Source organism: Sapajus apella, unplaced genomic scaffold (assembly GCF_009761245.1).
Source record: "Sapajus apella isolate SASKATOON/1434 unplaced genomic scaffold, GSC_monkey_1.0 scaffold226, whole genome shotgun sequence".
In the NCBI taxonomy this organism is placed as follows: domain Eukaryota; kingdom Metazoa; phylum Chordata; class Mammalia; order Primates; family Cebidae; genus Sapajus; species Sapajus apella.
In genome coordinates, this window is record NW_022437166.1 from 441,860 (window position 1) to 465,250 (window position 23,391).

At 37.3% G+C, this 23,391-nt stretch overlaps 2 protein-coding genes and 1 pseudogene across 9 annotated transcripts in view; 2 read left to right on the forward strand and 1 right to left on the reverse strand.

Annotated features, from left to right (window-relative positions):
* LOC116544652 (zinc finger protein 726-like) overlaps positions 1-23,391 on the reverse strand; it is a 432,536-nt gene that overhangs the window by 249,260 nt on the left and 159,885 nt on the right. The gene's annotated exons all lie outside the window — the stretch shown is intronic.
* The window catches only part of LOC116544656 (zinc finger protein 729-like), a 51,854-nt gene that overhangs the window by 22,340 nt on the left and 6,123 nt on the right, over positions 1-23,391 (forward strand). For 2 of the 7 annotated variants that reach the window (XM_032271196.1, XM_032271198.1), the window contains exons 1-2: positions 16,878-17,063; positions 17,560-17,655. In XM_032271196.1, the coding sequence (XP_032127087.1) occupies positions 16,910-17,063; positions 17,560-17,655 (250 nt within the window). In that variant the 5' untranslated portion in view covers positions 16,878-16,909. Of the gene's footprint in view, positions 1-16,875; positions 17,064-17,559; positions 17,656-21,394; positions 21,775-23,391 lie in introns of those variants that run through there. The other 5 variants (XM_032271199.1, XM_032271200.1, XM_032271197.1 and 2 more) reach the window with 4 other exon arrangements.
* LOC116544663 lies at positions 7,852-8,532 on the forward strand (annotated as a pseudogene). Its single transcript, XR_004265990.1, has one exon. The product of XR_004265990.1 is annotated as a 28S ribosomal protein S28, mitochondrial pseudogene (transcript).

A 23,391-nucleotide genomic window follows, 5' to 3' on the forward strand; every position in this document is an offset into this window, starting at 1 on the left:
TGTTGCTTTATTGCCCGGGCTAGAATGCAGTCTAAAACTGGGTATGCCTGTAATTGTGTTTAATAATAGAGACATTAAAAAAAAAAATGAGGGAAGAACATAATTAACTAGCAGCCAACCAATATTTCATTTAAACCTGTAAATACATGTGATGTAGTACTGATAAGAGTGTATATTTTGTGTATTTAAAGTGGAGAGTTCTATGAATGTTAATTAAGTCTACTTGTTCCGGATCTGAGTTCAAGTCCTGAATATCGATGTTAACTTTCTGTCTCATTGATCTGTTTAATATTGATGTTGAAGTCTCCCACTATTATTGTGTGGGAGTCCAAGTCTCTTTATAAGTCTTATATATCTGAGTATTTCTGTATTGGGTCCATATATATTTAGGATCTTTAGGTCTTCTTGTTACATTGATCCTTTTATCTTTACGTAATATCCTTCTTTGCTTGTTTTGATCTTTGTTGCTTTGAAGTCTATTTTATCAGCAAAAATTGCAACTCCTGCTTTCTATTTATTTATTTTTGCTCTCCATTTGGTTGGTAAATTTTTCTCCATCCCTTTGTTTTGAGTCTTTGTGTATCCTTGCATGTGAGATGGATCTGGATGTAGCATACCAATGGGTCTTGGCTTTTTTTTGCCTGTCTGTGTCTTTGGATTAGGGGATTTAGTCGATTTAAATTTAGAATTAATAACAATATTTGTGTGTTTGATACTGTCATTTAATGTTAGCTGGCTGTTTTGCCCATTAGTTGATGCAATTTCTTAATTATGTTGATGTTCTTTATTTTTTGTTTTTTTTTTAGAAAGGCTGATACTGGTTGTTCCTTTCTATTTGTAGTGGTTCTTTCAGAAGCTCTTGTAAAGCAGGCCTGGTGGTGATGAAATCTCTGAGTGCTTGCTTGTTCACAAAAGATTTTATTTTTCCTTCGCTTATGAAGCTTAGTTGATAATGGTCTATTCAGGAATTTCTTTTTTATTCAGTCTTTGGAGAATGTATTTGTCCAGAAATTTATCTATTTCTTTTAGATTTTCTAGTTTTTGTGCAGATAGGTGTTCATAGTAGACTTCAGTAGTTATTTGTATTTTTGTGGGGTCAGTGGTAATTTCTCTTTTGTCATTAACTGTGTTTATTTGAATCTTCTCTTTATTCTTCATTAATCTAGCTAGTTATTTACATTATTAATTTCTTTCCAAGATTTGTCTCTTGGATTTCTTGTTCTTTTGTATGGGTTTTTCAAGTCTAAATCTCCTTCAGTTCAGATCTTATTTTGGTTATTTTATTTGTCAGTTGCTAGCTTAGAAGTTGTTTTACTCTTGCTTCTCTCATTCTTTTATTTATGATGTTAGGTTGTTAAATTGAGGTGTTTTTGATGTGATCATTTAATGCTATTAATTTCACTGTTAACACCACATTAGCTGTATTGCAGAGATTCTGGTATGTTGTATCTTTGTTTAAAAAATGTTTAAATTTCTGCCTTAATTTTAATATTTACCCAAAAGTCATTCAAGTGCAGGTTATTCAATTTCTATGTGATTATATGGTTTCAAGTGGTTTTCTTTGTATTGAATTGTATTTTTATCAAGCTGTGGTCTTTGTTTGTGGTTGATATGATTTGGGGATTTTTTTTTTAATTTGCTGAGAAATGTTTTATTTCTGATTGTATGGTCAATTTTAGAATATGTGCCACATGGTAATGAGAAGAGCGTGTATTATAATGTATCTAGATGGAGAGTTCGGTAGATTACTCTTTGGTCAAGTGTTGAATTTAGGTTTTTGTTTTGTTTTGTTATGATACAGTGTTTCACTCTTGTTGCCCAGGCTGGAGTGCCATGGTGCGATCTTGGCTCGCCGCAACCTTTGCCTCCCAGGTTCAAGCAGTTTTCCTGCCTCAGCCTCCTGAGTAGCTGGTATTACAGGCATGCACCATGTCACCCAACTAATTTTGGTATTCTTAGTAGAGACAGGGTTTCTCCATGTTGGTAAGGCTGTTTTCCAACTCCCGACCTCAGGTGATCCGCCAGCCTTGGGCTCCCAAAGTGCTGGGATTACAGGCGTGAGCCACCATGCCTGGCTTGAATTTGGGTTTTAACATTTTGGTTTATTTTCTGTCTCAATTGTCTAAGAGTGTCTGTGAGGTCTCATAGCCTCCCACTGTTATTGTGTTAGAATCTACATCTCTTCATAGGTCTCCAATAACATTTTTTTATTTATACACACCAGTAAAATTTTTATAACAGCTCATTCTCTTCTGCTTTTTTTTGTCCATAAGCATTTTTTCAAGTGCACACAGTGTGCGCAAGGACATCTTAGATTTCCAGTGTCTACTGAAATTCAGATGTCCAAGAGTTTAAGAATATGATGAGACCTGGCTTTTGAAGGAGAAAACATAAATTAGAAATAAGAGGCTTTATTCTCCTAACTGAAAATAAGAAAACATATTTTGCTTATCTTTTTTTAAAAAGCATTTAGATTATACATAGATAATTTCTCTGCTTTTTTGATATATATATATATATGTATAATATTAAAAACAAAATGAACCTCTTTTCATTCTTTGTGACTCAGGATTATTTTTATTTAGATTCATTGCTTTGTTTTTGCTTTGATACAGGTTTTTGAAATACATTTAGTCTTTTAAAGTAGATACAGATTTCTTTAGATTAAAGCTCATATTAAGAACACACAAAAAGTTGAGCACAAAGATAGGATGAAATTTAGCAATACAGAATGATAAAGGCTAAAAGATACTGAGTACATTTCTTTGACAGAAAACTGATTATCCAAGGTAATTATCTAATATTTGCAGGCTGAAGTACTTACAGTGCAAAAGCAAGAACAGTTCAATATATAAACTCAACAGTAGATTCTGTAGTTGTACTTTGGTTTTAATTTATTACTTTAGAACAACTAGCAAGCATAGTTACATGTAGTGTTTGTAGACAACTTGCATTCATATAAATTAAACAGCATTTTCTTCAATGAAGTGTGAATGTAAGGCCAAAATATTTAATTTGATAGAATACTCATTAAATGGACATTTTAATATTGCTATTCATACTTTTGAAATATAGTGTTTTAACTAAATTATGGCTACAGACAATTTTAAAAATTCTTACATGCCTTTTGACTGGTACATTAAAATTATTTATATTTATTTCTAATATACAAATAAAATTTACTACCAAATTGTTAAAGTAGATCCCAATCTGACGTGTTTATTAACTTATGCAGTAGGATAACTATAGGTAAGCATAATTATACTTTTTTTTTTTTTTTGAAATGGAATTTTGCTTTTGTCACCCAGGCTGGAGTGCAGTGGTGTAGTCTGTGCTCACTGAAACCTCCACCTCCTGGGCTCAAGCAATTCTCCAGCCTGTCTCCCAAGTAGCTGGGATTACAGGCACCCACAACCACACCCAGCTAATTTTTGTATTTGTATTAGAGACAGGGTTTCACCATATTTGCCAGGCTGGTCTCAAACTCCTGACCTCAGGAGATCCACCCACCTCAGCCTTCCAAAGTCCTGAGATTACAGGCTTGAGCCACCATGCCTGACCTATTTATAGTGTCTCTTCTTTCACTAAATCGGAATGCTGCCATTATAGGACAAATAAACACAGATGATGTGGCCAGCCAAAAACCACAATAGCTCTTCAGTTAGCTATGTGGCAAGCTTAAATATATTCCACTGTATAAACAAAGTCAGATTATAAGTCTTCATCAAAAAGTGCTGGTGGAAATTGTGAGATGTATTTCAATATAGAACCACCATTCAATGGCTAGAAGATGAGAGAGCAGCAGAGATAGAAGATAAACCTTATAAAATTTTGCTGAGAATATGCCCCAGCACTGTAGGCTTGTTTGCTTCACAACCCTCACCCCTTTTCTTTATAATGCTCATGTTTCTCGTGCTGAGAGTAGCTATGCACTTTGTTGAGAGAGAAATTCTACTTTTAAGAGAATGTTTTCTGGCTGATTTGATAAATCTTTAAACTGAGTTTTTACTTAAGATGCTTTTGACTTGTTTTTTTCTCTGAGCATAATCTTACCCTGACTGAGAGCTGTTTTTCTGTCCAATACTTTGGGCATCTGCACTATAAGTATTCCATGGTGTCTATGAATGAGGCGGGCTGTCCCAGTGAAAGCTTTTGGAGCTATCTCTATCTGGACTCATGTTGGAAATCCAGCAGTAGTTTTTCCCTGTCACCATTGTATATAAAAACTGAGGCTGAATTACTGTTCCAATTTCCATTATTGTGAAGCTGTAGTTCTCCCCTGGAGGCCTGCAGGCTGTCTTCTTTCAGCTTAGGGTTCACCCTCTGAGGTGACACTGAAGTGCTGCCATGGCAATTGTTTCTGTACGATGTGAGCTTTCAGCTGTGAGCCCTATGCCGTAGGCTCTGTCTCAATGGCAGGTGGTAGGGGTCAAGAGAGGACACAGCTAACAGGAGAGGGCAAGCAGGAGAGCTGTAGACCAGTGCTCAGGGAGTAGAGAGCCATTGCTTTAAAATGTAAATAGCCAAAAAGATATCACCCTATTCAACCATTTTTGTAGGGGATTTAGAGCCTACCTTTAGCAGGCACCTGGCTTTAAGTTGCAAAATTACCTCCTTTCATGAAGATGTGAAAAGTTTATCTTGTCATTGAACATAACTGATTAGCTTACATGACCATATTTCTACTGTCTCTAATTTTTCTACTTTCTATAAATTTTTCAATTATGGTTACTGTATTTCTGTCTTTGCAGTCTGTTAAGCAGATTGACTGTGATGCATGTCATATTCAGGTTTAATTGTGTAATATAACACAAATGTCTGTTCTATTGTAGAGTTTCTCTGGGGCTGAAGAAAATTTGTCTTTTAATTATGTTTCACAAAAACTGTCTAGAAGCACCAGACATGATATGAAAATATAAGATACTAACCAAGCTTTACTCTAGAGGAAACTTTCCCTCCCAGGCTATCAGTCAACTCACAATTATGCTGCAAAGTGCCTATTGTCCCCTAACTTTGCAGGCAGAATTGTCTCTCTACCAATTTGGTATTTATAGTCCTCCACAGTAACTTTTAGAGAGGCTACATCAGAATTCTACAAACTTCACCTGGGAACAAACAACAATTTTGCATTTTTCAATGACTCTTGTATCCTCAGACCTGAAACTGATTCACAAACTATGGGGCCCAGAAACCCAATCACAGTAACGTGTGTGCATTGACATATACACAGGAGCATATCTACTTTCTTTTTTTTCTTGCTAAAATGCCCACAAATATGCAGGGAACACCTGTTGCTACTCCACTCATTCAGGACCTAAATCTGCAACTTCAAATTCTGAATCCAGGTCTTCAGATTTGAGAAAAAAAGAAAACCTTTTTTTCTGAGAGATGTAAGTCCTTTTAGTTGTCAAACTTAAAGAAACATTAAAATGAGAGTAGAATTCTGTTTCTTTTTCTGTTTTTTGAACTATGTATTTAACTTTCGAAGCTGTTTGCTTCGAAAGTTAAATACATAGTTATTTAACTTTCTACTTCCACAAGTAGCTATATATCAATAATGCCACACTGGACACTGTAACTCATAATCTATACCTTGATGTATATCCAATTAATAATCAGTTATTCCTGTAAATAAATAAAACTTCCTAACAACTTTGTATCAACCCACTCTCTGTCCATCTTTTTTCTTCTTTACAGATCAACTTGTAATCAAACTGCTAATCAAGTGTGCTTCAGGCAACTTGAATATTTTCTCCCAGGTTACAGTTCTCAAGCTTGGCCCAAATAAACTGTCAACTTATATCTATGTTTCCTCAGCTTTTTCCTTTTAGATAGACATATTTTATTTTTTTTTTTTTTGAGACGGAGTTTCGCTCTTGTTACCCAGGCTGGAGTGCAATGGCGCGATCTCGGCTCACCGCAACCTCCGCCTCCTGGGTTCAGGCAATCCTCGTGCCTCAGCCTCCTGAGTAGCTGGGATTACAGGCACACGCCACCATGCCCAGCTGATTTTTTGTATTTTTAGTAGAGACGGGGTTTCACCATGTTGACCAGGATGGTCTCGATCTGTTGACCTCGTGATCCACCCGCCTCGGCCTCCCAAAGTGCTGGGATTACAGGCTTGAGCCACCGCACCTGGCCAGATAGACATATTATTTAGAATGTGCCAGAGCAGCCTCTATGATGGGCTGTCTCCTTTGATTGTAATCTGCTTGCTGTAACACCCAAGGATGCAGAGCCAGGTTGGTCCCACCTGGAATCTGCACATAAAGTCTGGCCTCTGCCCAAGATTTACAGGACAGGTAAATCTTCCAGATTTTGAATTGAGAATATACAGAAAACCAACAGAAGACATTTTCTGTATTGTGAAATGTCAACATAGACATCTTAAATCTTTCCTTTGAGAGAGTGGCTATTTGAGCTTTTCAGATCTTCTCAAGTGACCTGTTGCAGGTATGTGAGAGACTCCAGGTATAAATAAAATCTGATATGATAGAATCTGTAAGTATAAACAGGCATCTTAGGAGTGAGACATCAAGGCCACAAAGTATCCAGAGCCATTACCACAACTATACTTACCTGTAAAATGTGATACTGGTGTAGAGTATTCTTTTTATTTTTCTTACTTGAGAGCTAATTAATCAGGACCAGTGAATTAGGTTCTAGAGCTTCACCAGGGCAGTTTTATTTTCTATTTAGAATCAGCCCGAGTCTCTTCTGCCTGGCTTATTATTGGGCCATTAGCCAGAGTCACTGGAAACCCTCTCACAATCACCTAGGCATCTTTGAGACATTTGAAGATGTCCAGAGCAGAATTGTGTCAGGCTGATAAGTGGTTAATTCTGCTTCCATCTCAATATAAGAGAAATGAGTCATCCTGTGTTCCTCCCCTCATACAAGAGATATATTTGATTGGTACCCAGAAGAGAGTTTCTCCAGTTTCTTGGTACTTGACTGAAAAACAAGAGGGAGGTCCTGAGACTCAAACAGATAAATTAATAGCTTCCATTTCATATGACCATTAAAAAAAGTAGATGAAGCAGTCATCGTCTCTACCACCCAGAAACTTTTAGTCTAGACTGGCAACTGGATAAATGGTTGGAATTAAACATCATCATATGGTTGGTATAATAAACAGATGTGTCCAGAAACACTTGCGCTTTATTTGGATTACTTTCTTTATATTCTTGGGACTTCTGATGTCATTACCCGAAGGAATGTTTATGGACAGAAGGATTGGTATTTCTGTTTCTTTTACCTTGGTCAAATACACAGATATATTTTAATACAACTACCCTAGGAGCCTTAAAAAACTTGTTTAAATTGCTTATTAGTACATGTCATAAAATAGGAGGTGTCTCGAAAAATATTAAAATTATGCAAACTCTGGGATTTAAGTTTCTCTTAAGTAAGCTTAGAAAAAACAGAACTGGAAGTACACTCAGTAGCACTGTAAACAAAATTCTACATAGGGTCCACTCCCTGGCTTAGTTCTGTTTGGATCCATCATTTTTGGAGGCCTTATTTAGGTTAGGTCCCACCCTGGAGTCTTGCCTCACAGAACTGATTAAAAGAGATTAGAGTTTTGGCTGGTGAACCCTGCTGCATTTCTAGAGCTGGTGCTCACAATTTTTTGAAACTAAAAAACAGGTAAATGAAAAAAATAAAGTATCTCTTTCAGGATTCTAATTTTTTAATTTTTTTAAAACCAGTGCTTGCAGAGACATTCCATTTAGCAACTTGTTTCCTATTCCTGCAGATCCAATAGTTTCTCCACAAGTCACAAACAAGTAAATATAAACGAAATTAGAATAAAAAAAAAAATTGGAAAAGGTCAGAGGTAAAGCAGTCATGGCGGCGCTGTGTCAGACCCGTGCCTGTGGCTGCCAAGAGACATTTTCCGCGAATGTTTCTCTTCTTTAGGCCCTTTCCGGGCGTAGGGACTGACAGCGGATCCGAAAGTGGGAGCTCCGATGCCACGGAGCCTAAGACGCGCCCAGGCGGCTTCGCAAGCACCTTGGAGCGGCACTCGGATGTACTGCAGAAGGTGGAGCCCCGGCGGGGCTCTCCAAAAAATGTAGAATCTTTCGCATCTATGCTGAGACATTCTCCTCTTATACAGATGGGACCTGCTAAGGATAAACTGGTCATTGGACGGATCTTTCATATCGGTGGAGAATGATCTTTACATAGATTTTGGTGGAAAATTTCATTGTGTATGTAGAAGACCAGAAGTGGATGGAGAGAAATATCAGCAAGGAACCAAGGTCCGCTTGCGGCTCTTAGGTCTGGAACTTACATCTAGGTTCCTGGGAGGAACAACAGATACAACTATACTAGAGGCTGATGCAGTTCTCTTAGGACTCCTGGAGACAAAAGACTCAAAATCAAAAGAGGAACATCATGAAAAATAAATGAACTTTGCCTAGTGGATTCACTCTTTTGATGAAGTCAGATATTCATCAAGAATGCAATTAGAAAATTGTGAATAAATGATTGAATGAAGATATAATAAATAAAAGCTATAATTATTAAAAAAAAAAAATTGGCCAGGTGCAGTGGCTCACACCTATAATCCCAGTACTTTGGGAGGCTGAGGTGGGCAGATCACAAGGTCAAGAGACTGAGACCATTCTGGCCAACATATGAAATCCTGTCTGTAATAAAAATGCTGGTTGTGGTGGTGCATACCTGTAGTCCCAGCTACCTGGGAGGCTGAGGCAGGAGAATTGCTTGAACCTGGGAGGTGGAGGTTGCAGTGAGCTGAGGTCACACCACTGCACTCCAGCCTGGTGACAGAGCAAGACTTCATCCCCCACCCCCAAAAAAGAATTTTTAAAAAAATTGTAATAAACTCTTCTGTATTCCTCTCATCTGTCTATATTTAGCTTTTATTCTATACATTTTTAGAAATCAGTGACAGAGAAACAGAAGAAGAAATAAAAACGCTGGGCCTTTATCTAAATCCTAAGAGTACTTATTACTAACTCCCAGGGTGTTATGAGCATTAAATATATAATGTGTTATCCCCAGCACAGTACTCTGTAACATACTCTTGAGCACATAGTATCTACTGAGTAAACATTGCATAGTGCAAGTGTACATACCAGGCACTACCATAAACACACTGGGCACCACCCTTTCCAGTACCAGAAATGCGACCCAGCATTTTTCAGGTTGGAACACCTCGCCTTACACATATGACTCACACTGTCTTCCCAATGAAGGAAAAAGTTCAGCCAGAAAGCACTACAATAATGGTCAAGTACAAACTGAGTTAATTTGTGAGTGTATAATCAGGAAAAGGAAGAATCAAAAAAACAAAAATCAAGGAACAGATGGGATCTGTGACTGGATCTTGTATCATTCCAATTCTAGATCTGACTTAAATATTCTTGGACTTATAAAATATCAAGGGGGTGACTGGAAGTTGTGGATATCTGGGTATAAATTATATATGTGAGTTTGGGGAGGGAAGACCAGAATTCCCTTGAATTGTGTATTGATATGATAGAAGATGAGGAAGAAATTCAGGTACAGAAAACATGTTTAAATAGCCTAAATGATGTTGCTTGGTCAGTCTTGGTTCTAAAGGTATCAAACAAGGAAGCAAAAGTTTTCAGACTGCTGCATACTTTGACAAGGAAAATCTATATCTGTTTTCTGACCTACATTTATGACCTGTCAAGTAACTTCTTTAGCATTTTTATGCAGACAGTCTGTTATGCTCTGTGGTTTCAGATGTGCAATAATTTGTACAATCGTTTATTCTTAAGTATGCCTTGAGCAGAACAAATTTTTTTTTATAGAGTTCCTTGTCTTAATAAATATGTAATATAAATTTAAGCAAATGTCTATTTTGTATATTTGTAAAGTACAAAGTAATATGAACATTTTGTGGAGTTTGTATTTTGCATAATCAAGGTGAGAATTAAGTTTTAAATAAACCTGTAATTTTTCTGGAAAAAAAAAAAAAAGCTGACAGATTTTCACGATAGAGTTAATCATTTTTCTCTTCATTATTAAGTATCTCTATGCAGCTGATATACACCAATAATCACATTTAATCTGGCACCTACCTTTCTTAGATTTTATTTGCATATGTCTTTGAAAAATTAGGACTCTTATCTTTGTTTACAGGCCAGAAAAACTGGGGAAAACACAGGCTCCTTCACTTGCTGAATGTTTGACAAAAGGTTCTTTTTGGGCGAAAAACAGGCATTACAGTGAGTTTGTCAGAAATTCTGAAACTCAGACTTTATTCTAGATGTTTTAAAATAAATATGCATAACAATATCTCCAGTTAATTGTACACATTAAAATTTGAGAGTTGTCTTCTAATTCAATATGCCTTTTTGATCTGAAAAATATACAAGACTTATTCTGATTATGTAAATCTAGCAGTTGGCACCAATATGGCCATAAGAAGGCAACATCGGAATGCAGCTCCCAGTGAATGAGACACAGGGCTAGAAGACTTCATGATTCCAAATAAGGTGCTGGGTTCATTTCAGTGGGAGTGATAGGGCACTGAAAATAGCCCAGGGAAGAAACTGCAGGGAGAAAGCTGTCCAGGGGGGCAAATCAAGACATGGGGGGGCGTGTCCCTACCTGAAACGTGCAGCCAGCTCAGCGGGTCAGGGGACTTCACCCCCTCAGTGCTCCTATTCAGATCCTATGCTTACCCCATCCCTCCTACAACTCACGGTCCACGAGAGCCCTACCAGACTGTGGGGCACTGTGGGTTGCCAATGCAAATTTGAGCAGCAGCTTCTGCCGGGTGTGGCAAGTTGTCACATGGACCTGGGTGGGAGTTTGGACTATTGCCAGTGAAACAGACTGTCCCACAGAGGGAGGCAGAGTTGAAAGCATGAAAACAGACCATAAGGCCTGGCAGGCCCCACCTCCCCAGAACTTAAACTAAAGCCCTTGCTAGAGAGCTTGGCAGCAAATACACTAGTTTGACCCCAACTGGGAAGATCAAGCTCTGGGAGAGATGCCATTGGGAAGGCGGGGCCGATCTCACCTGCAAACAAAATCCAGGAAAGGACCACCCACCCAACAACCTGACTCAACTTGAGAGCCTAGCAACGCCCTCTACAGGCCAAAAAAGATATAGCTCCAACCTCAACAGAAAAAACATCCACTCAGAGACTCCTCATGAAATCACCAACTTCAAAGATCAAAGGGAGATAAATCCATGAAGATGGGAAAAAAGCAGTGCAAAAAGGATGAAACCATCAAAGGACAGAATGCCTCTTCTCCTTCCAGAGATCACAACTCCTCACCATAAGGGAACAAAAAAGACAGAAGTAATTTTGATGAATTGATAGAAGTAGGCTTCAGAAGGTACGTAATAACAAATTTCTCTGAGTTAAAAGATTATGTTCTAACCCAGTGCAAAGAAACTAAGAACTTTGAAAAAAAGGTTAGATGAAATGCTAACTAGAATAACCAGCTTAGAGAAGAACATAAACAACTTGATGGAGCTGAAAAACACAGCATGAGCACTTGTGTTGAAAGCAAGTTTCAATAGCCAAATCAAGCAGAAGAAAGGATATCAGAGACAGAAGATCAAACCAATGAAATAAAATAAGAAGGCAAAATTAGAGAAAAAAAGAATGAAAAAAACGAACAAAGCCTTCAAGACCTATGGGATTATATGAAAAGACCTAATCTACGCTTGATCGGCATACCTGAATGTGATGGGAAGAATGAATCCAAGTTGGAAAACACTCTTCAAGATATTATCCAAGAGAACTTTCCCAACCTAACAAGGCAGGCCAACATTCAAATTCAGGAAATACAGAGAACACTACAAAGATATTCCTCAAGAAGAGCAACCCCAAGACACATAATTGTCAGATTCACCAGGGTTGAAATAAAGGAAAAGATCCTAAGGACAGCCAGAGAGAAAGGTCGAGTCACTCACAAAGGAAAGACCATCAGACTCACACGAATCTCTCAGCAGAAACCCTACAAGCTAGAATGGAGTGGGGTCCAATACTCAATATCCTTAAAGAAAAGAACTGTCAACCCAGAATTTCATATCTGGCCAAACTAAACTTCATAAGTGAAGGAGAAATAAAATCCTCTATGGACAAGCTATTGCTGAGAGATTTCGTCATTACAAAACCTGTGTTATAAGAGGTGCTGAGGAAGTACTAAACAGGAAATGGAACAACCAGTACCAGACCCTGCAAAAATGTACCAAATGGTAAAGAACAATGACACAATGAAGAAGCCACGTCAACTAACAGGCAAAACAACCAACCAGTAACAAAATAGCAGGATCAAATTCAAACATAACAATATCAACATTGAATGTAAATGGCCTAAATGCCCCAATCAAAAGACACAGACTGGCAAAGTGGATAAAAAGTCAAGACCCATTGGTGTGCTGTATTCAGGAGACCCATCTCACATGCAGAGACTCACATAGACTCAAGGGGATGGAAATGATATACCAACCAAATGGAAAGCAAAAAAAAAGCAGGGGTAGCAATCCTAGTCTCTGATAAAATGGACTTTAAACCAACAAAGATCAAAAGAGACAAAGAATGGCATTACATAATGGTAAAAGGATCAATGCAACAAGAAGAGCTAACTATCCTAAATATATATGCACCTAATGCAGGAGCACCCAGATACATAAAGCAAGTTCTTAATGACCTATAAAGAGACTTAGACTCCCACACAATAATAGTGGGAGACTTTAACACTCCATGGACAATATTGGACAGACCAACAAGGCAGAAAGTCAACAAGGATATCCAGGACTTGAACGCAGATTTGGACCAAGCAAACCTTATAGACATTTACAGGACACTTCACCCTAAATCCACAGAATACACATTATTCTCAGCACCAAATTGCACTTACTCCAAAATTGACCACATATTTGGAAGCAAATCACTCCTTGGCAAATGCAGAAGAACGGAAATCATGACAAACAGTCTCTCAGACCACAGCATAATCAAATTAGAACTCATGGAAACTGAACAACTTGCTCCTAAATGATGAATGGATAAACAATGAAATGAAGGCAGAAATAAAAGTGTTCTTTACAACCATTGACAATGAAGACACAACATACCAGATCCTATTGGACACATTTAAAGCAGTGTCTAGAAGGAAATTTATAGCAATAAATGCCCACATGAGAAACAAGGAAAGATCTAAAATCGACACCCTATTGTCAAAATTGAAAGAGCTAGAGGAGCAAGATCAAGAAAACTCAAAAGCAAGCAGAAGACAAGAAATAACTAAGATCAGAGGAGAACTGAAGGAGATAGAGACATAAAAAACTCTTCAAAATATCAATAAACCCAGGAGCTTGTTTATTGAAACGATCAACAAAATAGACTGCTAGCTAGACTAATAGAAAAGAGAGAACAATCGAATAGATGCAATAAAAAATGATAAAGAGATCACCACCAATTCCTCAGAAATCCAAACTACCATCAGAGATTACTGCAAACAACTCTATGCACATAAACCAGTAAACGTGGAAGAATTGGATACATTCCTGGACACTTGCACACTCCCAAGAATAAGCCAAGAAAAAGTTGAAACGTTGAATAGACGAATAACAAGGTCTCAAGTCAAGGCAGCAATTAATAGCCTACCAACCAAAAAAAAGTCCAGGTCCTGATGGGTTCACAGCCAAATTCTACCAGACATACAAAGAAGAGGAGCTGGTACCATTCCTGTTGAAACTATTCCAAACAATACAAAAAGAGGGAAACCTCCCTAACTCTTTCTATGAGACCAACATCATCCTGATACCAAAATCTGGCAGAGACATAACTAAAAAAGAAAACTTCAGGCCAATATCCATGATGAACATGGATGCAAAAAATCTTCAATAAAATAGTGGCAAACCAAATCCAACAGCACATCAAAAAGCTTATCCACCATGATCAAGTAGACTTCATCCCAGGGATGCAAGGCTACTTCAACATACATAATTCTATAAACATAATTCACCACATAAACAGAACCAAAGACAAAAACCACATGATTATCTCAATAGACACAGATAAGTTCTTTGACAAAATTCCACAGCCCTTTATGCTAAAAACTCTCAATAAACTAGGTATTGATGGAATGTATCTCAAAACAATAGAAGATATTTATGATAAACCCACAGCCAATATCATACTGAATGGGCAAAAACTAGAAGAATTCCCTATAAAAACTGGCACTTAACAAGGGTGCCCTCTCTCACCACTCCTATTCAATATAGTATTGGAAGTTCTAGCTAGAGCAATTAGGCAAGAAAAAGAAATAAAGGGTATTCAATTAGGAAGACAAGAAGTCAAATTGTCCCCATTTGCAGACAACATGAATGTATATTTAGAAAACCCCATTTTCTCAGCCCAAAACCTCCTTAAGCTGATAAGCAACTTTGGCAAAGTCTCAGGATACAAAATCAATGTGCAGAAATCACAAGCATTCCTGTACACCAATAACAGACAAACAGCCAAATCATGAGCGAACTCTCATTTACAATTGCTACAAAAAGAATAAAATATCTAGGAATACAACTAACAAAGGATGTAAAAGATCTCTTCAAGGAGAACTACAAACCACTGATCAAGGAAATAAGAGATGACACAAACGGATAAACATTCCATGCTCATGGTTAGGAAGAATCAGTATTGTGAAAATAGCCATACTGCCTGAAGTAATTTATAGATTCAATGTTATCCCCATCAAGCTACCATTGACCTTCTTCACAGAACTGGAAAAAACTGCTTTAAACTTCATATGGAACCAAAAGAGAGTTCACATAGCCAAGAAAATTCTAAGCAAAAAAAAACAAAGCTGGAGGCATCACGTTACTTGACTTCAAATTATTCTATGAGGCTACAGTAATCAAAACAGCATGGTACTGGTACCAAAACAGAGATATAGACCAATGGAACAGAACAGAGGCCTCTGAAGCAATGCCACACATCTGCAATCATCTGATCTTTGACAAACCAGACAAAAACAAGCAATGGGGAAAGGATTCCGTTTAATAAATGGTGCTAGGAAAACTAGCTAGCCATATGCAGAAAGCTGAAACTGGACCCCTTCCTTACACCTTATACAAAAATTAACTCCAGGTGTATTAAAAATTTAAACATAAGAACTAACACCGTAAAAACCCTAGAAGAAAACCTAGACAACACCATTTAGGACATAGGCACAGGTAAAGACTTCATGACCAAAATACCAAAAGCAATGGCAACAAAAGCCAAAATAGACAAATGGGATCTAATTAAACTTAGGAGTTTCTGCGCAGCAAAAGAAACAATCATTAGAGTAAACCAGCAACCAACAGAATGGGAAAAATTTTTGCAATCTACTCATCAGACAAAGGGCCAATATCCAGAATCTACAAAGAACTAAAGCAGATTTACAAGAAAAAAACAAACCCAATAAAAGTGGGTGAAGGCTATGAACAGAGGCTTTTCAAAAGAAGGGAAATATGTGGCCAAAAAACATATGGAAAAATGCTCATCATCATTGGTCATTAGAGAAATGCAAATCAAAACCACATTGAGATACCATCTCACGCCAGTTAGAATTGTGATCATTAAAAAATCTGGAGATAACAGATGCTGGAGAGGATGTGGAGAAAAAGGAACACTTTTACACTGTTGATGGGAGTGTACATTAGTTCCACCATTATAGAAGACAGTGTAGTGATTCCTCACGGATCTAGAAACAGAAATTCCATTTGACCCAGCAATCCCATTACTGGGTATATACCCAAAGGATTATAAATTTTTCTGTTATAAAGACACATGTACATGTATGTTCATGTCAGTGCTGTTTACAATAGCAAAGACTTAGAACCAACCCAAATGCTCATTGATGATAGACTGGACAAAAAAAAATATGGCACATATACACCATGGAATACTATGCAGCCATGAAAAACAACGAGTTCATGCCCTTTGTAGAGACATGGATGAATCTAGAAACTATCATTCTCAGCAAACTGACACAAGAACAGAAAACCAAACACTGCATGTTTTCACTCTTAGGCAGTTGATGAACAATGAGAACACTTGGGCACAGGGAAGGGAACAACAGTCACAGGGCTAGGTGGGGGAGTGGAGGGGAGGGGAGGAGAGGGGAGGGACAGTGAGGAGGGGCAGGGAGGATGGGGAGCGATAACACCAGGAGAAATGCCCGATGTAAATGATGAGGGGGAGGACGAATGGAGATAGCAAACCACCATGGCTTGTATGTACCTAAGGAACAATCCTGCGTGATGCACATGTACCCCAGAGCCCAAATACAATAAAAGATATAAAGGCCGGGCGCGGTGGCTCAAGCCTGTAATCCCAGCACTTTGGGAGGCCGAGGCGGGTGGATCACAAGGTCAAGAGATCGAGACCATCCTGGTCAACATGGTGAAACCCCGTCTCTACTAAAAATACAAAACATTAGCTGGGCGTGGTGGCGCGTGCTTGTAATCCCAGCTACTCAGGAGGCTGAGGCAGAAGAATTGCCTGAACCCAGGAGGCGGAGGTTGCGGTGAGCCGAGATCGTGCCATTGCACTCCAGCCTGGGTAGCATGAGTGAAACTCCGTCTCAAAAAAAATTAAAAAAAAAAAAAAAAAAAAAAAAAAAAGATATATATATATATGGCACTCAAAAATGGACATGTTTGTTATCATGCCCTTAACTTTATACTCTTTTAGCCAGAAAGTATCTTATATACACAAGTGTTGTGGCTCTTATGCCATTCTTTTTTCTGAGTTTGGGAATACATTAGAGAATATTTCTGTGTTGAAAATTATTTTATTGGATATATTCAGTTATCCCTGTAAGTTAGAAACTGTTCTCTTTACTCTCTCATTTTAAATTGAGTCAAATTAAAAATTCCGCCCATGGCCACTTAGGAAATATGTGTGTCTTTTGTTGTGTTTTTCAGGGACAATTGACATTTAATGATGTGACCATAGAATTCACTCTGGAGGAGTGGCAATGCCTGGACAAGACTCAGCAGAATTTATATAGAGAAGTTATGTTAGAGAACTACAGAAACCTGGTCTTCCTGGGTAAGGATAATTTTAATTAAACAATTTCTATTCTATAGGTTTCATTTCTGTTTTCTCTAGAATGTGTTTTGGTGATTTATGCTTAGCATAAATGAGTTGCAGATCCTTTTTTTCTGAAAACAGGGATTTATAAGTAAAGAAATAAATTTTTTAAAGATATTTTATTTTTACCTGAACTTTCCATATTTCTGAGTAGATCTGTGTTTTTCAGATCTATATTTTTCACTCTAGATTATAGGAAATTCCAGAAGTTTAGTGGCATAAAAAATAGTTGCCCACACCTTAAAATCTCATTGCCACCGCCAATTTTTGATTCAGTAGTGTTAGTAAAATTAAGGACCTGTACAAATTTAAAATATTTTCTAAATATTTAGAAATTTTTATTATAAATTAGTATTGGGGAATTAATTTACTAGAATATTATATTCTCTCTTTAATGAGCACATTATTTGAGTAATGTGAGCAATATTTATGTTATTTGTTTTTAATAAAACAGGTATTGCTGTCTCTAAGCCAGACTTGATAACTTGTCTGAAGCAAGGAAAAGAGCCTTGGAATATAAGGAGACATGAGATGGTAACTAAGCCTCCAGGTATGTGAGAGCAAATACAACAGACAACACAGATGAGAGGTCTAGAAGTCAAGAAAATAGCAGTTCTCAAAATGTGACCTAGGAAGCTATGTTCCAAAGGAAGTAGTTTCTGGGAAGACTGAGATTTTTTTTTAATTTGACTCTCACATAGGGGCATCTTCTGTTTTATGCTTTAAAATTCTCTAAGGATTCTATTTTCTTTTTGGTGATCTCCTTTCAAGTTTACAATGAGAGCCAAAGTTGTGTTCATGCCATACAAGGCACTGTACAATCTGACTGCTTTTTCATTGTCATTGGGGACACACAGATATCTAAATAGTTTTGAAAAACCATGTTAAAGGAATCTGGCTCTTTTACCTCACATTTGCTTTGTCTCTTACCATGTGATATGTCTAGTTACTCTTTGTCTTCCACTATGATTGTAAGCTCCCTGGGACCCTAACCAAAAACAGATGCTGGCACATTCTTCTACAGTCTGCCAAACTGTGAGCTAAATAAATCTTTTTTATGTAAATTATTTTTTTATGAATTATCTACTCAGATATTTCTCTATATACAGAATCATACAATCTATAATGTTATCTATATTTTCCATTTTCTTATTCTTTTATATGAATTTTCTGTTTATTTGTTGAAAATGAGATCTCAGTGTCTACAACTATTAATGTTGCTATGTATTTCTTGCTTCATCTTTGTCCATATTTATATATTTTGGAGCCCTGTTGTTATACATACCTGTACATATAAATATAGTAGTAATAGATCTTGTTAAATTAACCCATTTTACTATTACATAATAGCAATCTTTGCCTCATACTAGTACTTAAATCATATTATGTCCAATATAATTATGATTACCTCATCCAGTTGTGGCTATTTGCATGAAATATAGATTTTTTTTTTTATTGTATTACTTACAGCCTATTTGACTTATTGCTAAAATTGTTCTCTTGTAGAGAACAGATTGTATGCTTCTTTTCTTAAGCCACTCAGGCATCTTATTTCTTTTCCTTTGAATTAATTAATAAATTAATAAAATAGCATCTCACTCTATCAACCAGGCTGGTTTACAATGGTATGATTATGGCAGTGAGCTGCAGCCTCAGCCTCTCAAACTCAGATAATCCTCTCATTTCACCCTCTCAACTAGCTGGGTTACAGGCACATGCCGTTAAAAACCCAACTAGGTTTTTTGTTTTTGTTTGTTTGTTTTCTTTTTTTCTTTTTTCTTTTGTTTTCTTTTTTTTTTTTTTTTTTTTGTAGAGACAGGCTTTTGGTATGTTGCCCAGGCTGGTCTCAAACTCCTGGAATCAAATAATTAGCCCCCCTGGGCCTCGCAAAGTCCTGGAATTACATTTCTTTTTGTTAAGTAGTTTAATAAATCTACATTTAAATTGATTTCTTAAATTTACATACCACTTTCATTGTTATGTTTTTTTTTTTTTTTTTTTGAGACAGAGTTTCACTCTTGTTCCGCAGGCTGGAGTGCAATGGCGCGATCTCGGCTCACCGCAACCTCCGCCTCCTGGGTCCAGGCAATTCTCCTGCCTCAGCCTCCTGAGTAGCTGGGATTACAGGCATGCACCACCATGCCCAGCTAATTTTTGTATTTTTAGTAGAGACGGGGTTTCACCATGTTGACCAGGATGGTCTCGATCTCTTGACCTCGTGATCCACCCGCCTCGTCCTCCCCCAGTGCTGGGATTACAGGCATGAGCCACCGTGCCCGGCCCATTGTTATGTTTTATGTGTTTTTTGTATATATTTTTTTTTTGCTTTCTTGTTTAACTGACTTTTTAAATTTCATGGTGGCATGCTTTGCTTATTCTTTCAGTTTATTTTGCATAGTTCCTACAAAATTTTTGTAGTTATCTTGAAAAATGGACATTATGCAAAACATCTTAAGAGTAGATTAATATGTTTTTATCTCATAACAATTTTAATTGAATACAAAAATTATATTTCTGTATCTTCCAGTTAGTTATTTCTAACTGGAAGATATAGAATAACTAACTGGAAGATATATAAATATATCTTCTTTCAGCAGCATGTTGTAGTTTTTCTTGTCTTTTGCCTCCTTGGTTAGGTATATTCCTAAGATTATTTTTGTTTTTTGTTTTGTTTTCACATCTATTGTAAAAGGGGCTGAGTTCTTGATTTGACTGTCTGCTTTGTCACTGTTGGTGTCTAGAAGTGCTACTGATTTGTATACATCAATTTTGTATCTGAAAACTTTGCTCACTTATTTTATTGCCTCTAGGAGCTTTATTGAAAAGTCTAGGGTTTTGAAAGTGATGCTATTTATTTCTATTTTCTGCTTGCTCTGTGTAGGACTTCCCGTACTGGGTTGAAGAGGCATGGTGAGAATGGGCATCCTTGTTTGTCCCAGTTCTCAGAGGGAATGTTTTCAACTTATCCTCATTCAGTATTATTTTGGCTTGGGGTTTGTTATAGATGGCTTTTATTATATGGAATGCTGAATTTTGTTGAATGCTTTTTCTGCATCTAATGAGAAGATCATGTGATTTTTGTTTTTATTTATTTTTCTTTTTATGTGGTGTATCACATTTACTGACTTGCGTATGTTAAACCATTTCTGCATCACTGGTATGAAACCCACTTGATAATGGTGGATTCTTTGTGATATGTTTTTGCATTCAGTTAGCCAGTATTTTCTTAAGGATTTTAGCATCTATTTTCATCAGGGACATCAGTCTGTGGTTTTCTTTTTTGGTTAATGCCCTTTTCTGGTTTTGGTATTAGGGTGATGCTGGCTTCATAGAATGAATTAGAAAGGGCCCCTCTTTCTCTGACTTTTGGAATAGTGTCAATAGAATTGGTACAAATTCTTTTTTCAGTGTCTGGTAGAATTCTGCTATAAATCTGTCTGGCCCTAGACTGTTTTTGGTTGGTAATTTTTTTGTACACATTTACTCTTATTGTAAGAAAGCAGCTTGTATAGTTGTAACATTTAAAACAGAGCATCATCTTTCCTTTCTGGTGAAACAAAAAGAAAATTTAAAAATAAACAGAAATAAAATTACAATAGAGAATGCCAATTCCAAATAAGATTCTACAGTTTCTGCTGCTTCTCCCATTGAGTGGCAGAGCTTAAGTCATCATGTGGAGAGAATTTATTTTAAGAATGTCATCTTAGGCTGGGCACGGTGGCTCATGCCTGTAATTCTGGCACTTTGGGAGGCCGAGGTGGGCAGATCATGAGGTCAAGAGATTGAGACCACCCTGACCAACAGGATGAAACCCCATCTCTACTAAAAAAAAATACAAAATTTAGCCAGGGGTTGTGCTGTACACCTGTAGTCCCAGGTACTTGGGAGGCTGAGATAGAAGAATCACTTGAAACAGGAGGCAGAGGTTGCAGTGATCCAAGATTGTGCCACTGCACTCCAGCCTGGTGTCAGAGCAATACTCCATCTCAAAAAAAAAAAAGTCATCTTAAACTGCAAGGAGATCTGTCAAATATCACAATTAAACATGCCAAAGGAGAAGCCATGTTGTCAAAATATCCACCTAACCTACTCAAACATCTCAAAACCACCCTTTGCTTACTTTCTATAACTCCATTTTTTGAAGGTTTGTTTTTTTTGTTTGTTTGTTTGTTTTAACAAGAGAAAGTAGACAGATACATGTTGGTAAATGCTAACTGTTCATATTTTCCCACAGAGCTTGATGGTGATGATTCCCTACAGATTTTGTTCAGACAGAAAGGGATTAAAATGAATTTTCAACAGAAAGGGGTAGAAACTCTTTTCCCATTGTGTTCTGCTCAAGGTATTTCGCCCAAAATAAGTTGAGAACCATGGTGTAGAGAAGGTTAGTATCTGTCAGTGTTCTAATGGTCGTCATCTTTTTTATCCTTCTCTCCTTCTTCCCCTTCATCATTATCTTCATCTTTTTCACTTTTATCCTCTTCCCTCATCCCCTTTCTCATCAATATTTTCTAATCCTTCCTCCTCTACTATTATCAACATCTTTTTCTCCTCCTTCATCATCCATATCGAGAAAGAAGAGTAGTACTGTGGTGGGTTTGGCCAAATATCAACTTTGATGACCTCTCCTAACTCATCATCACTTGGATCAGAATGGTCAGTAAACCAGGTAAAGAAGCTCTCTGGTTACTCGTGCTGCCACGTCCTGCTGGCTTTATTCTGCATTTGACATGAACATTTCATCAAATCCTTTCCAAATTTCCATTTAATTTTGGTGGACTTTGAAGATTCGTCACCATTATCATTCAGATGAAATTCTTTGAAGAGAACTTTATTTTCAAAGTAAGGATTACCATCAAAATAAAAATTTATTCTGCAACCTGTTTTAATATCTTCAAATTCTGTCACTTCAACTCTGGTCAAATAACACAGTGCCTCTTCATCCTCCTTCCCAAGCAGTGCAGACACTTGTGGATGGTTGACAAATGTTGTTTTTGTTGTTTTTTTTTTTTTTGAGACAGAGTTTTGCTCTTGTTACCCAGGCTGGAGTGCAATGGCGCGATCTCGGCTCACCGCAACCTCCGCCTCCTGGGTTCAGGCAATTCTCCTGCCTCAGCCTCCTGAGTAGCTGGGATTACAGGCACGCGCCACCATGCCCAGCTAATTTTTTGTAGTTTTAGTAGAGACGGGGTTTCACCATGTTGAGGAGGATGGTCTCGATCTCTTGACCTCGTGATCCACCCGCCTCGGCCTCCCAAAGTGCTGGGATTACAGGCTTGAGCCACCGCGCCCGTCCCGACAAATGTTGTTATCCAAAAATTTGGGATTTGATTTTTTTTCTTCTGGGTTTGGGTTTGGTTTGTTCTTGTTTCTGTAGTTCCTTGAGGCACATGCTCTTTCAGTTTTTTTGATGTAGGTGTTTAGGGCTATGAATTCTGATGATCTGATATGGCGATCAATTCTGACTTATTCTGAGAAAAATGGTTGGCAGAATTTCTTATGTTGCTGTTCTACTTTCAAAATCTCCTCACTGACTTATTAAGTCTGTCTTTTTTATTTCGTACTTCATCAGTGTGTTCAATTGCTTCTTGCTGGTTTTCTTCTCCCTTCTTAGGCAAGTGTGCAAGAGACTAATGTCTCCTCCGGTCCCAGAGCAGTAGGTGGTCTTGGTTTCTTCTTTTGAGGAGGGAGTGCTTACTGGCATTTGGGAGGCCATGCTGCTAGGGACATCCAAGAACTAGACCACGAGTCTTTTTGCTCCTCCAGAAGCAGGCAGAACACTTCTTGGTAATTTTTAAATTACCATTTCAATCTTGCTACTTGTTATTGGTCTGTTCAGTGTATCTATTTCTGATTTAAGCTGAATGGGTTTTATTTTTCTAGAAATTTATTCATTTCTTTTAGGTTTTCTAGTTAGTATACTTAAAGATGTTCATAGTAGCCTTGAATGATATTTTGCATTTCTGTGGTGTCAGTTGTAATATATCCCATTTCATTTCTCATTGCGGTTATCTGGATTTTCTTTTTTCTTGTTTAATCTTGCTAATTGTCCATCAATGGTATTTATCTTTTTAAAGAGCCAGATTTTTGTTTTATTTATCTTTTGGTTTTTTGTTTGCTTGTTTCAATTTTATTTTACTCTCCTCTGATTTTGATTTTTTTTTTCTTCTGGGTTTGGGTTTGGTTTGTTCTTGTTTCTCTAGTTCCTTGAGGTGTGACCTTAGAGTGTCAGTTTGTGCTCTTTCAGTTTTTTTTATGTAGATGTTTAGGGCTATGAACTTTCTTT